We start from the raw sequence: 15,211 nt of genomic DNA, 5'->3' as shown, positions 1-15,211 counted from the left end.
GAGGATATCCGGGGTAAAGTAGGAGTAGCCGAAATTGAAGGAAAGATGAGAGAAAATCGGTTACGGTGGTTTGGACATGTGCAAAGAAGGCCTACTGACGCTCCGATTAGAAGATGCGACTATGGGACAGAGGTTCAGGGCCGAAGGGGTAGAGGAAGACCTAGGAAAACTTTGGAAGAGACTCTAAGAAAAGACTTAGAGTACTTGGATCTAACGAAGGACATGACACAGGATCGAGCACAATGGCGTTCTAAGATTCATATAGCCGATCCCACTCAGTGACTTGGATTTTCCAAGTCTCCAACCAAGAAGTTTTCCTCACTCGGGAAATTAAGGGAACACTACCCCAACCTACATGCTCCGCTCAGAAAGCTTCAACATACAAGCTTCAACAAAAGAAAATTTAAAGAACTTAGCGAAGAAGGCTTTGGTGTATTTAACACAATACGTTGAAATGAAGGAAAGCTTATTTATTGATATCCCCGATAAGCTACAAATATGTACATATACATGAGTCAAAATAAACACACAAGAGGGAGCCTTCACAAAGGTTGCTTAGGAGAAGTCTCAGCAGTCGGTAGAGCCCCAGAAAGAGAAGGCACCGGAGGGGGATCATTTGGAGCCTCAGTACTGGACAGAACCCTAGAAGGAGGAGGCATCAGAGGTTGATCATTTGGAGCTTCATTACGCGGTACAGCCCCAGAAGACGAAGGCAATAAATGCCTTTGGAACAAACGCACAAATCTCTGATGATCAAGTAAAACCTGACCATCAGTTTCCTTTATCTGGTCAAGCTTCCTCTTCATGTTTGTAGCATAGTCATGTGCGAGCCGGTGCAACTGTTTATTCTCATGCTTGAGCCCTCTAATCTCCTGTTTGAGACTCATCACTTCAGCCGCCAATGATTCAATTTGGCGGGTTCGAGCAAATAGGCGTTGTGCCATATTAGACACAGAACCTGCACACTGAACACTGAGAGCCAGCGAATCCTTAACAGCTAACTCATCAGACCGTTTGGAAAGTAGTCTGTTATCTTTGGGAGTGAGAAGGTTCCTGGCCACCACCGCAGCGGTCATATCATTCTTCGTCACGGAATCCCCAACGGTAAGAGGACCAGTTGGGGAGACGAAGGATGGGCGCCATATGTTGTCTGGAGAAGGCGGGGCTGCCTCTTCAACAAGGTTCAAGTCAAAACGACGGTCGGAGGGGCCAGACATTTTCAAAGGTGTTGAAAAGAGAAGAGGTCGGACAAATCAAGATCTTAGAAGTGCAAGAATGAAGCTTCTACTGGTGGAGATTCAAGTGTGCTTTGGAACTTAATGCCAGCCCCTATAAAAATCTGCACTCGACGGAGCTTCAGAAATCAAAGAGGCGCCTGCTCAGAAATCGAAGAGGCGTTTGCTTTCTCAAAAGTTGGGCTGCTTAAAGATCACGAGGGTTGATCTCAGAAATCGAAGAGCCGTTTGCTTTCTCAAAAGTTGGGCTGCTCAAAGACCACGAAGGCCGATCTCAGAAATCGAAGAGGCGCTCGCTTTCTCAAAAGCTGGGCTCCCTAGAGACCACGAGGGCCGATCTCAGAAATCGAAGAGGCACCTACTTTTCCAGCCTTGTCAGCACATGTCACACGCACACTCAGCTTTGCGGAAATTATGGGCATTCTGTCAAAGACTTCTGGGGAAGTAGAAAACACATGAATCTTACTGTTCAATCACCCACTTCCCACACGCAACAATAACTCATGGGTACCACTGATAACTTTGCCAAAGTTCTCTGCCAAAGTTGAGCACGTGAAGCTTGCAGCTCCCACTACATCGCTCTGACCAAGAAGGGTAAAAGAATAGCAAAGAAACAGCACTAACAAAGTTTAGACCCATAAATTTTGAAGGTCTAGCTACCATATTATTACCCACAAGGGTAAAGAAACAGTACCACTGCTGGATAATTGGAAAGTCCATGTATGTCAACCTCTGTGCTTCGTGGCAAGGTAGACTAGCAAACATGCCCAACCTTTACTCACATTCGAGAAAACACTCCCAATAAGATTGCTTGCTCCAAAATCGAAGAGGCACCGTCCTCCGAATCTAAAGAGCCAGACTCCCAACATGACTACTTTCTTAAAAATCGAAGAGAGGGTAAAGGAACAGTACCATTGCTGGATAATTGGAAAGTCCCTGTGTGTCAACCTCTGTGCTTCGTGGCAAGGTAGACTAGCAAACATGCCCAACCTTTACTCACATTCGAGAAAACACTCCCAACAAGATTGCTTGCTCCAAAATCGAAGAGGCACCGCCCTCCGAATCTCGAGAGCCACTCTCCCAACATGATTACTTTCTAAAAAATCGAAGAGACACTGCTCCCCGAATCTCGAGAGCCAGACCCCCAGCATGATTGCTTTCTCAAAAATCGGTGAGGCACCGTCTCCGAATCAATCGAAGAGGCGCTCGCTTTCTCAAAAGCTGGGCTGCTCAGAGACCACGAAGGCCGATCTCAGAAATCAAAGAGGCACCTACTTTTCTAACCTTGTCAGCACCTGTCACACGCACACTCAGCTTTGCAGAAATTATGGGCATTCTGTCGAAGACTTCTGGTGAAGTAGAAAGCACATGAATCTTACTGTTCAATCACCCACTTCCCACACGCAACAATAACTCATGGGTACCACAGATCACTTTGCCAAAGTTCTCTGCCAAAGTTGAGCACGTGAAGCTTGCAGCTCCCACTACATCACTCTGACCAAGAAAGGTAAAAGAATAGCAAAGAAACAGCACTAACAAAGTTTAGACACATAAATTTTGAAGGTCTAGCTACCATATTATTACCCACAAGGGTAAAGGAACAGTACCACTGCTGGATAATTGGAAAGTCCCTGTGTGTCAACCTCTGTGCTTCGTGGCAAGGTAGACTAGCAAACATGCCCAACCTTTACTCACATTCGAGAAAACAGTCCCAACAAGATTGCTTGCTCCAAAATCGAAGAGGCACCGTCCTCCGAATCTCGAGAGCCAGACTCCCAACATGACTACTTTCTCAAAATCGAAGAGAGGGTAAAGGAACAGTACCATTGCTGGATAATTGGAAAGTCCCTATGTGTCAACCTTTGTGCTTCGTGGCAAGGTAGACTAGCAAACATGTCCAACCTTTACTCACATTCGAGACAACACTCCCAACAAGATTGCTTGCTCCAAAATCGAAGAGGCACCGCCCTCCGAATCTCGAGAGCCAGACTCCCAACATGATTACTTCCTCAAAAATCGAAGAGACACTGCTCTCCGAATCTCGAGAGTCAGACCCCCAACATGATTGCTTTCTCAAAAATCGAAGAGGCATCGTTCTCCGAATCTCGAGAGCCAGATACCACAGACCACTTTTTCAAAGTGCTCTGACAGAGTTAAAACATGTGAAACTGGCAGCTCCCACTACCGTGCTATGACCAAGCAGGGTAAAGGAATAACATTACTACTTGTTATTAGGGAGACTCCTATATATGTCGACCTCCATCCCCAACGGACAGGCAGACCTGCAAAAATGCTCAACCCTTCATCATATCTAAGAGGGCACTCCCAACAAAGCCTTTCGAAATATTCAGCTTTCTTTCCCCCCGATAATACCTCTGCAAACAAGCTATACTAGAGCAAGAATATCTCATATCATCAGGGTTAAAAGCAAGAGTATCCCATATCATGCTTTTTCCCTGTTTTTTCTTTTGGCCTTGTTTTTACCTGCAAGACAAGGAGAAAGAGAGCAATCAGTCAGCACTTGGAATCAAGCTTCCAGCCAGGAACTGACTGCCTGGAACCCCTTACCTGATTACTTACCTGGCATTGCTCTCGAGTACTCATCTTCAACATCATATGTTTCCAGGGAAGATTCCGCATCTGCTTGAGGAACAGATAGGGCAAGTGCGAAGGATACAAGGAAGCATGTGGAGACAAGCGTAACAGCACACGTGCCGATACATCCATTACTCTGTCAAAAGCAAAAGTATCCCATATCAGCAGGGTGGAACGTACTCTAGATTTGATGGACTTGTTTTGACCCTCAAATTCTTCAGTCGGCCTTATACTCTGGAGGAAACCAGAAAACCCTCCAGCTCAGTTCAAGAATAAGCCTGTGGAAAGCTACTTCTTCAAAAGCAAAAGTATCTCATATCATCTCTTCTCATTTTTCTTCTCTTTATCCTTCATGCTGCTGCAAGATGGGGAGAAGGTGAACAATCAGTCGGAGCTCTGATTGCTTACCTTGTTTGTCACCTCTTTCAGCAGACCCCTAGCTCGGCGACTTGGGGGACTCCTACTACATGGTTTGTATCGCGCTTGACCAAGCCTGAAACTACAAGTAAGCTTCAAGTGAAATTGATACATTACCTTGTGCATCTCCACCAGTTAAAGATACCACCCCTGGATGGAGGAAGAGTACTTCCAGAGAAGATGCCACATCTACCTATGAGACAGATAAGGCAAGTCAAGACGACACCACACTCCGATACTTAGAAGTTTCGTGATTACGAGATCATTCTCCCACAATATTTCCTAATGTCATTTGTACTAAATCATTCACTCGTACTCACTAAAGGAGAGCTTGAACCTATGTACTTGTGTAAACCCTTCACAATTAATGAGAACTCTTCTATTCCGTGGACGTAGCCAATCTGGGTGAACCACGTACATCTTGTGTTTGCTTTCCTATCTCTATCCATTTATATACTTATCCATACTAATGACCGGAGCAATCTAGCGAAGATCACAAAAAGCGACCGTTTTCGTTACCTATGATCTATCTTGCAAGAGAACGGAGAATTAGATGGAGATCTCAACCATAGAATACGAGCTGGATGGAAAGAGTGCATCCGGCGTGTTGTGTGACCGTCGTAGGCCACTGAAGCTCAAGGGAAAATTTTATAGGACGGCAATAAGGCCAGCGATGTTGTATGGCAGAGAATGTTGGGTGGTGAAGCATCAACACGTACACAAAATGGGTGTAGTGGAGATGAGGATGCTTCGTGGGATGTGTGGGCACACGAGAAAGGATAAGATTGGGAATGAGGATATCCGAGGTAAAGCAGGAGTAGCCGAAATTGTAGGAAAGATGAGAGAAAATCGGCTCTGGTGATTTGGACATGTGCAAAGAAGGCCGACTGACGCTCCGGTTCGAAGATGTGACTACGGGACTGAGGTTCAGGGCCGAAGGGGTAGAGGAAGACCTAGGAAAACTTTGGAAGAGACTCTAAGAAAAGACTTAGAGTACTTGGATCTAACGGAGGACATGACACAAAACCGAGCGCAATGGCGTTCTAGGATTCATATAGCCGACCCCACTTAGTGGGAAAAGGCTTTGTTGTTGTTGTTGTTGTTGTATCAAATTTTGGGTTTGGATCTGGTTTTGAGAATGGAAAGAGTGCATAATTTTTTTTCCTTTTTTGTTTTCGAATTTTGAGGGATTTAGGTTTGAAAATGGTATATGAGGGGCGAAGCAGAGCAAAGTTGGTAAATGGGATCTGGGTTTCGAATTTTGCAAGGAACAAGTAGGAAGAGGAGATGGGCGAAGCAAGGAGTTGGTCTTAGCAATCCGGCCGATTTTGAGGGGTCTCGTGAAGACCCTTTAGCGAAGCCGTTAGTCTTGGTTAGTCGGGGCGAGTCTCATTAAAGCTTGTCCCGGCGTGGAACAAACACAGCACTGCAGTCCCACTTAATCCAATCCAGTCTAGTGAATGCTAGTGAGCTCAAACAAACGCATCCTTTAAGTGTTAATGAATCTATTGTTTTGATGGGATACGCATTCTACGAAACTAGTTTCAACGATCCAACCATCAAACATGTTTGTATATACTTCGAGATCGCATAAGCCAAAAATTGCAAAAAACAAACATTCAGAGATCAAGTAACGGGATAAAACTTTTCGACAGTTATAAACGAAAAATCACGATTCAATGATTGTTTTAACTTCGATTTTGATGATTTTTTACAGCTACACTCCTTGACCCTATATGAATTCGATCTTCAATTTAAAATATTTACTCTAGTGGATACCACAAAATCTTATGTTATACTTAATGAAAGTATAAATAAATTCTAAGTGTTACTGAATCTATCGTTTTGATGGGATACGCATTTTATGAAACTAATTTCAACGATCCAACTGTCAAACTTGTTTGTATATGCTTCAAAATCGCATACGCCAAAAATGGGAAAAAAAAACATTCAGAGATCAAATAATGGGACAAAATTTTTCAATGGTTATCAACGAAAAATCACGATTTAACGGTTGTTTTAACTCCGATTTTGATAATTTTTTACAACTACACTCTTTGACCCTATATGAATACAATGAATGAACTCGATCTTCAATTTAAAATATTTACACTAGTGGATACTACAAAATCTTATGTTATATTTAATGAAAGTATGAATAAACTTGTAAGTGTTAGTGAATCTATTGTTTTGATGGGATACGCATTCTACGAAACTAGTTTTAACGATCCAACCATCAAACATGTTTGTATATACTTCGAGATCGTATATGCCAAAAATTGCAAAAAACAAACATTTAGAGATCAAGTAACGGGACAAAACTTTCCGATGGTTATAAAACAAAAAATCACGATTTAAGGGTTATTTTAACTCTGATTTTGATTATTTTTTACAATTACACTCCTTGATCCTATATGAATACAATGAACTAATTTGATCGTCAATTTAAAATATTTATACTTTCATTAACGGTTCTTAGCATTTCACTAACACTTAGAGTTTATTTATACTTTCATTAAGTATAACATAAGATTTTGTGGTATCCACTAGGTAAATATTTTAAATTGAAGATCGAATTCATTCATTGTATTCATATAGGGTCAGGGAGTGTAGCTGTAAAAAATCATTAAAATCAGAGTTAAAATAACCGTTAAATCGTGATTTTTCGTTGATAACCGTCGAAAAGCTTTGTCCCATTACTTGATCTCTGAATGTTTTTTTTCCCATTTTTGGCGTATGCGATCTTGAAGCATATACAAACATGTTTGACGGTTGGAATGTTGAAATTAGTTTCGTAGGATGTGTATCCCATCAAAACGATAGATTCATTAACACTTAGAGTTTATTTATACTTTCATTAATTAGAAATTAATTATTTTATGTATTAATAAGACTATGGTTCAATTCGTATGTGATGATATTTTATCATAAAATTATATTTTTGTTTTTTATTACTTATTTTATTTATTAAAATTTTAAAATATTATATGAGATAACATAAAGTATTTTATTCATTATCGTTGCCTACCCAGTTCGCTAGTTATGCCAATGCCGACGACGACGACGACATAACGGATGATGACATGGAACATCCATAACCTTTGTTTTATGTTTTTAATAAGTATTAATTAGACAATATTTTTGTTTTTTATTATGTATTTTATTAATTAAAATCTTAAAATGTTATATGAGATACCAAAAAAAAAAAAAAAACTCGTTATTTTTTTTGTCTGGGTTAATTTTTTTTTTTTTGAAAAACTATTTTGTTGTCGCTTTTAGGCGACAACATTAGTCAGATAATTTGAAGTGCACTAGGCAGGAACTTTCCCGCTTGTTTTGCACGAGTAAGAAGATGGTTGTTTTTTTTTTAGGTAAAATCAAAAAGTTGTTGTTTGATTTAATGCATCAGTCAAGTGTGTCAGTGGTCATGTCGGTTTAAACCGACACCAATGTTCACTAAAGCGACGCCATTTCAATTAAAAAAAGTTGTCAGAAAGTGGTTGTTTTTTTTTGGTAAAATCAAAAAGGGGTTGTATGATTTAATGTATTAGGAAAGTGTGTCAGTGGTGGTGTCGGTTTAAACCGACACCAAATTTTATTAAAGCAACGCCAAATTTCATTAAAGCGACGCCACTCTTGTTCCAATAAATGTTGTCTGAAAGTGAGTGTATTTAATTGGACTTAATGCATGTCAGTAGTGGGTGGCGGTTTGAACCGACACCAAGCCTCACTTATTGCGACGCCAGTGTATTTTAATACGACGTCAGGGATTGAATGTCGGTTTTACTGACGCCAACTCAACATCCATATTTAAACCCCTTTTTCCCCATTTCATCTGTTTGCTTTCATTTTGTCCCAAATTTCAATATTTCCTTCTCCTTCCCAATTTTGACCGTACTTCCATTTCATCTCCCTTTTCACTTCTTCTTGCAGATTGTTTTGCTATGGATCATTATGAGGATGAGCATGCTGACGAAATCCAATTCGAAAAGGAAGAAGTCGAAGGTGATCCATTTTTAATTTATTATGGTCATTAGTTTCAGTTTTTGTTTTGTAGTCGAAGGTGGTCCAAATTGAAAATTAGTTTTTGTTCCTCGGTTTTTAATTTTTTTTTCCTGTATTGGTGTCCTACTGGAATAAAGAAAAAAACAAAGGTAAACTTTTTATTATTTATTTTATTATAGCTTGAAATTTGTTTAGTAAATTCCTTTTTTTCTTCAGGAGATTGCTGCAAAAAATAAGCATAATAGGCGATTGAAGACAAGGAACCACACAACTGGTGCAAAATCTTTTGCAAGAGTTGGGGCAGAACTTGTAAGGATTGTACACTTTCAAAAATCATAGATAATCTTAAATTTAATATATAATTAGTAGAAATTTATTTTTAATTTGATGGTTGCTGAATTTTTTTTTATTGACTTATAATTATAGCGGAAAAAGCATGGAATAAGGCAGATCCTGTTTCGTTTTTTCGTCACTGTCATGCTCGAAAGGATAGCGCTTGGATTGATGAAACATCGGAGTGCACTCGGGTAATTGTCTTATTTGTGGTAGTTTTATCATTGTTGTTAAATTTTATTATCTATAGTTGAATTCTTATTTTTTAAATTTTTACAGCAAGACAACTATGGAGGGGAATATTCAAAATATGATTGAGTCTGGGCAAGAAGATAGTGATGAGCTAAGGACTCGAGTTTATGTGGAGACAATGGGTCCTGAGCGTTATAATCAAGTACGAGGGTATAGACATGGGGTGACTCCGGATATGGTTTCGTATGCATCTTCTTCAGCTTCAGTTCTAGTTCTAAGTTTTTGTTAATGGTTGTCTTGACCTATATATGATATATTAGTTGGAATTATTTTTATATAATTTTTTTGTAATTATTATTAATTAAAAATTGAGGAAAATTGCATTTTTTTTATTTTTAAAATATTCAGCATCGCTTATAAGCGACTCAGGACCTTTAAAAACTGACGAAGATTAATTAAATTTTTTATTTTTATTATGGGTAGTGTCGCTTATAAGCGACGTCACCCTTACTATTTTATTTATTTAGCTCAAGTCATGTCGGTTGTAAGCGACATTACTGTTATATTTAATTGTTTATTTGAGACTTAATGTCGGTTTGGAGCAACACTTTTGTTTCCTTCTATGTCGCTTATAAGCCACGTCAGTACCTATGTCGGTTTTAAGCGATGCCGTTGTTCCTTTTTATTTTATATTACTTTGCTTCATGGTGGCGGATTAAGGGGCCTAAGCGACGTCAATTCCCTTTTGTGATGGTAATATTGGTGTCGGTTTCTCAATCCGACATTGCACGATTTAATGTCGAATTTTTACCAATGAAGCGACAGTAATTGGTGTTTCTTGTCGCTTTTACTCCGACAGTAATAGCCCTTTTTGTAGTAGTGTAACAAAGCTCAACCACGTCTTTTAATACTCCATACCAAGGCACACTATCAATCTGATTCTCCCCCTTAACCATAACTCCACAATTTTGTGTTTTTTTATTCTCATCACCCTGCAATGTATGGAACTTAAACCCACTCATATAGTAACAAGGATAATATTTTACTCGCCTTTCCGGACCGAGAGCCAACGAAAGCATTTGCTTATCAACTTTGTTATCATAGTATAGTTGTTTGATCTACATATATAGAAAGAAAAATATTGTAGAAACAGTATATCTAATAATTAACAGTTTTCACATAAATATTATACATACCCTCTCATGAAACCAATTTGAAAATTGAAGCCTATGTGACTCCTCCACATTTCTAACACCAGAATGCATTAGAATATTCTTATGTTCTCTGCGCATATAACAAGGAGTTAGTTAAATTAATATATTAAAATATTGTAATACTAAAAATAAGTAGTAAAAGATCCAATGTTGAAAGTTCATATGGTATGAGAGATTTCTTACTGAACAAAAGGTAAACATTCATCACAATTTTTTAGGACATAAAACTTGGCAGCCTCAAGGAGTTCGATACCCATCTCTTCAAGTACACCTTTCCCAAAAGATTTACCTGGTGTTGAAAAAATAGGTAATCGAGATGTATCAGATAATAATTGACCTCCATCATCATTTCTATCCCTTTGATTAAACTTAGTTTCAACTCAATGCAAATACTGAGAGCAAAATGTTATGCATTCATCTCCCAATTAGCCTTCCGCAATAGATCCTTCTGGATGAGCCTTATTACGAACATAACTTTTTAGTTTATGCAAATACCTAACCAGATAGTAAAAATTGAAATTAGAGAATATAACTTGATATCAAATAAAATGTTATGTAATAATAATATTTGAAAATTGACATTACCTTTCTACAGGATACATCCACCTATATTGTACTGGACCTGCCATTTTTGCCTCCCATGCTAAATGGCAAGTTAGATGAATCATGATGTCAAAGAAGGCAGGAGGGAATATTTGTTTCATCTTGCATAATGTAATAGCAATTTGATTTTCAAGAACATTCAAATCTTCTTCACTCAACACTTTAGCACACAATTCCTTGAAAAAATAAGAAAGCTCAATGAGGGGCTCATAAACGTCTTTAGGCAATAACTCTCGAGCTATAAAAGGAAGTAATCTTTCCAAGAAAATGTGACAATCATGGGTCTTCATACCAGAAATACTACGTTCTCTAGCAACCACACATCGAGATAAATTTCCAGAGTATCCATCTGGAACTTGTAATTCAGATAACCATTTACATAAGGCTCTATTATCATTGTCTGACAATGTATAGTCACCTGGGAGAAAATCAAGCTTACCATTTTCTCTTACCTTTGGATGATATCTTTCCCTTATACCCATCTCGCGAAGATCAAGGCAAGCATTTAAAGAATCCTTTGTCTTACCATCAATGCTCATCATTGTGCCAATCACACTCTCAAATACATTTTTCTCGATGTGCATAACATCTAAGTTGTGACGCACCAAAAGTGTTTTCCAATAAGGTAATTGAAAAAATATAGAATGTTTTTTCCAATTATGCCTCCTTCCAAACCCAGGTATCGTCTGCTTGTTCTGCTTGCCATGAGTTATTTTTCTTAATTCATCCAGTTCTTGTATAACATCATCACTAGATGGTCTACTGGGTGCAACCGTTTTCTCTCTTGTATTGTCGAACTTGCTTTTTTGCTTGCGCCATGAGTGGTTAGACGGTAAAAATCGTCTATGACCCATATAACACATTTTTGACCCATGAGATAAACTGCGATGTGAAGTCTTAGAGGCACAATATGGGCATGCCAATCTTCCTTGAGTGCTCCAACCTGACATGTAAGCATATGCCGGATAATCATTGATAGTCCACATAAGTGCAACTCTCATTTGAAAATTTTGCCTTGTAGATATATCATACGTTTCCACACCATTTTCCCACAGTGTTTGCAACTCATCAATCAATGGCCTCAAATATACATCTATGTCATTACCTGGACTTGTTGGTCCAGGTATAAGTAAGGACATGAAAATATAAGGCTCATTCATACACATCCACGGAAGAAGATTGTACGGGAATAGGAGAACTGGCCAAGTACTATGGCGAAGATTCATCTTCCCAAAAGGGTTAAATCCATCTGTTGCCAAACCAAGTCGTACATTTCGAGGTTCAATACCAAATGACTCATGAATTTGATCAAAAGATTTCCACTGCTCAGAATCTGCCGGATGTCTCAATACACCATCTTTCACACGATCTTTAGAATGCCATCTCATATCTGCAGTTGTCTTTGATGACATATACAATCTCTGAAGCCTTGGCGTGAGTGGAAAATATCTCAGAACCTTTTCACCTTTCTTTTTGTTACCCTTTTCTTGTGTTCTCCATCTCAAAAGCTTACATGTAGGACATTGCGTTGCATTTGCATGCTCCTTATAATAAATAATGCAATCATTCTTGCATGCATCGATCTTTTCATAATGAATACCTAATTCTACAACAATTTTCTTTGCACCATCGTTGCTTGTAGGTAACTTTTCACAGAAAGGAAAGACATCTTTCAACAATTTTAGCAATGCACCAAAAGTTTTGTTGCTCATAGTACCAGTACTCTTGATGTGCAACAAGTTGACAACAAAGGACAAGTTGGAATACGACTTACAACCATCGTACAATGGCTGCTCTGCCTCTTTTAACAATTTTTAAAACTTTTCTGCATCTCTATTTGGGTCATGTGGACAACCTTCTTCTACTAAGCCATGCATATCATCATCTTATACCATATTGATCACATCATTCTCACCACCATCACTATCACTGTTGCTTTCATCAGTCTCGTCATTCTCATCCTCCCCATGCAACCTTAACTTTGTTGTATCTATTACAAGGACATAAAATTTTAGCATCGTCTAGCTGAAGACGGTTGTATGCATAATCAAGAAAAGTTTAAACTCCATTAAAATAATCTTCAGATGACCTCCCAGATTGCATCCAAGATTTATCGATTGACATTTTTCCCTGCGTGGAACAAAGTTCACACATAGTGTCTAATTGGGGGGACAACACACACAAGAACCGAACAGTCTTTATCGAATGCTATAAACGTATTGCGTTTCTCAGTATTATCGTCAAAATCAGTTAGGTATATAAGCACAGTAATCAACAAGCAAAAAACAAATTATCCGAATCAACAAAATTCAATATGCTTAAACCGGAAGAGTTAAAAAAAAAATCAATAAACGCCAATATGCTTAAATGCAAATCAACAAAATCCTCTTAGTTTCGATAATCCAATTCATAACTTGCATGCCAATAAAAAAGAAAAGCAAATAAAGATTCTAAATTCAATCTCACATGGACCTCAATTAGTCATAAACCACATAGAAACAGATTTCAATGGAATAGAAAATACCAAATTCAATCTCAATAATTAAAATTCCACACATGCCCAAATGCTAACTCTTCATCACCCTCCCCCCCCCCCCCCCACCCAAACATATAGAAAAAGTTGAAAGTAATTCAGATATGTACAACCTAACTCCCATATCCCTGCTTCTTAGTCAATCCTTACTAGAATTCTAGATGCATTAGACATTTTTAATTGATTATGGAGCCTTCTTTGTCTACCCAACTGCAACCGTACGTGGTTTCTTCTCTTCTTTTTAGCAAGACTAAGACAACCCCTTCAATTTGACCCAAATAAAAATATATTTCCGAAACAACCCCCCAACCTATCCCCATAGACCCGCAAACACAAAACTGAAACACCCCCTAACCCATCCCCACAGACTCCCCCCCCCCCCCCCCCCAAACTGACGCGCAAAATCAAAACTGTAAATCTGAAAAAATAAAGGTTGAAGTCACAATTAATTGGAAAACAGAACAAGCCAATAAATAACATAACAATGGAACGGAAGAAAAAAAAATTCAAGAATGTCCAGAAGATGGAAGAAATACCTAGAGTTCAGACGTTCGACGGAATGGAGGGAAAGTCAAGAATGCCCAAACCATAGAATGGAGGAATTGGAGTTCACAAATCCAAGAGTTGTTTATCCCAACTAAAAGTATACGTAGGTTTATTTTGGGTATAATTAAGTAGTACTAAAGTGGAGGGATCGTATACATTAATTTGGGTATTAAAATATTATATACACTCAACAATAAAACCGTATTTTCGACAAAAAAAAAAACATAAAACCGTATTAAAATAGTATTATCCATTAGTGCAAATATTAAATTGAAGATCGAATTCGTTCGTCGCACTCTTATAGGGCTTAGGCGTGTAGTTGTAAATATCAACTGGATATCAATTGGGGTTAAAATAACCGTTAAATCGTGAATTTTCGTTTATAACCATCGAAAGGTTTCGTCCCGTTACGTAATATCTGAATGTCTGTTTTTTGTAATTTTTACATATGCAATCTTGAAGCATATAGAAACAAGTTTGACGGTTAGATCGTTGAAACTAGTTTTGTAGAATATGTATTCCTTCAAAACGACAGATTCAACGAACACTTGGAGTTTATTTTATACTTTCATTAAGTTGAACATAATAATTTGTGGTATCCACTAGTGCAAATATTTTAAATTGCAGATCAAATTCATTCAACTTACTCTTATAAGGTTGAGGAGTGTAAAAATCATCAAAATCGGAGTTAAGATCATCGTTAAATTGTGAGTTTGTGTTTATAACCGTCAAAAGGCCTCGTCTTGTTACCTAATATTTGAATGTCTGTTTTTTGCAATTTTTTACCTATGCGATCTTGAAGCATATAGAAACAAGTTTAACGGTTGGATCATTGAAACTAGTTTTGTAGAATGTGTATTCCTTCAAAATGATAGAGTTAACAAACACTTGGAGTTTATTTTATACTTTCATTAAGTTGAACATAATAATTTGTGGTATCCACTAGTGGAAATATTTTAAATTGAATATCAAATTCATTCATCATAGTCTTATAGGGCTGAGGAGTGTATTTGTAAAAAATCATCAAAATTGGAGTTAAGATCACCGTTAAATCGTGAGTTTGCGTTTATAACCGTCAAAAGGTCTCGTCTCGTTACTTAATATCTGAATGTCTGTTTTTTGTAATTTTTTACGTATACGATCTTGAAGCATATAGAAACAAGTTTGACGGTCGGATCATTGAAACTAGTTTTGTAGAATGTGTATTCCTTCAAAACGGTAGATTCAACAAACACTTGGAGTTTATTTTATACTTTCATTAAGTAGAACATAATAATTTGTGGTGTCCACTAGTGCAAATATTTTAAATTGAAGATCGAATTCATTCATCATAGTCTTATAGGGTTGAGGAGTGTATTTGCAAAAAATCATCAAAATCGGAGTTAAGATCATCGTAAAATCGTGAGTTTGCGTTTATAACTGTCAAAAGGTCTCGTCTCGTTACCTTATATCTGAATGTCCGTTTTTTGCAATTTTTTACATATGCGATCTTGAAGCATATGGAAACAAGTTTGACGGTCGAATCATTGAAACTAGTT

The 15,211-nt window shown here is 37.9% G+C and overlaps 1 protein-coding gene across 1 annotated transcript; it reads right to left on the bottom strand.

The window, feature by feature from the left end:
- Positions 1-9,550: 9,550 nt before the first annotated feature.
- On the bottom strand, positions 9,551-12,306 carry LOC103451366 (uncharacterized). Its single transcript, XM_029089931.1, has 6 exons — positions 10,577-12,306; positions 10,422-10,486; positions 10,175-10,280; positions 9,974-10,061; positions 9,824-9,895; positions 9,551-9,769 (listed from the first exon to the last, which is right to left on the bottom strand). Exons 1-6 carry the CDS (start codon positions 12,304-12,306, stop codon positions 9,551-9,553), a joined length of 2,280 nt encoding a protein of 759 aa, XP_028945764.1.
- Between the last annotated feature and the right edge of the window lie 2,905 nt (positions 12,307-15,211).

This window comes from Malus domestica, chromosome 12 (genome assembly GCF_042453785.1).
Source record: "Malus domestica chromosome 12, GDT2T_hap1".
NCBI lineage: Eukaryota > Viridiplantae > Streptophyta > Magnoliopsida > Rosales > Rosaceae > Malus > Malus domestica.
This window is presented reverse-complemented; position numbering and strand designations above follow the sequence as displayed.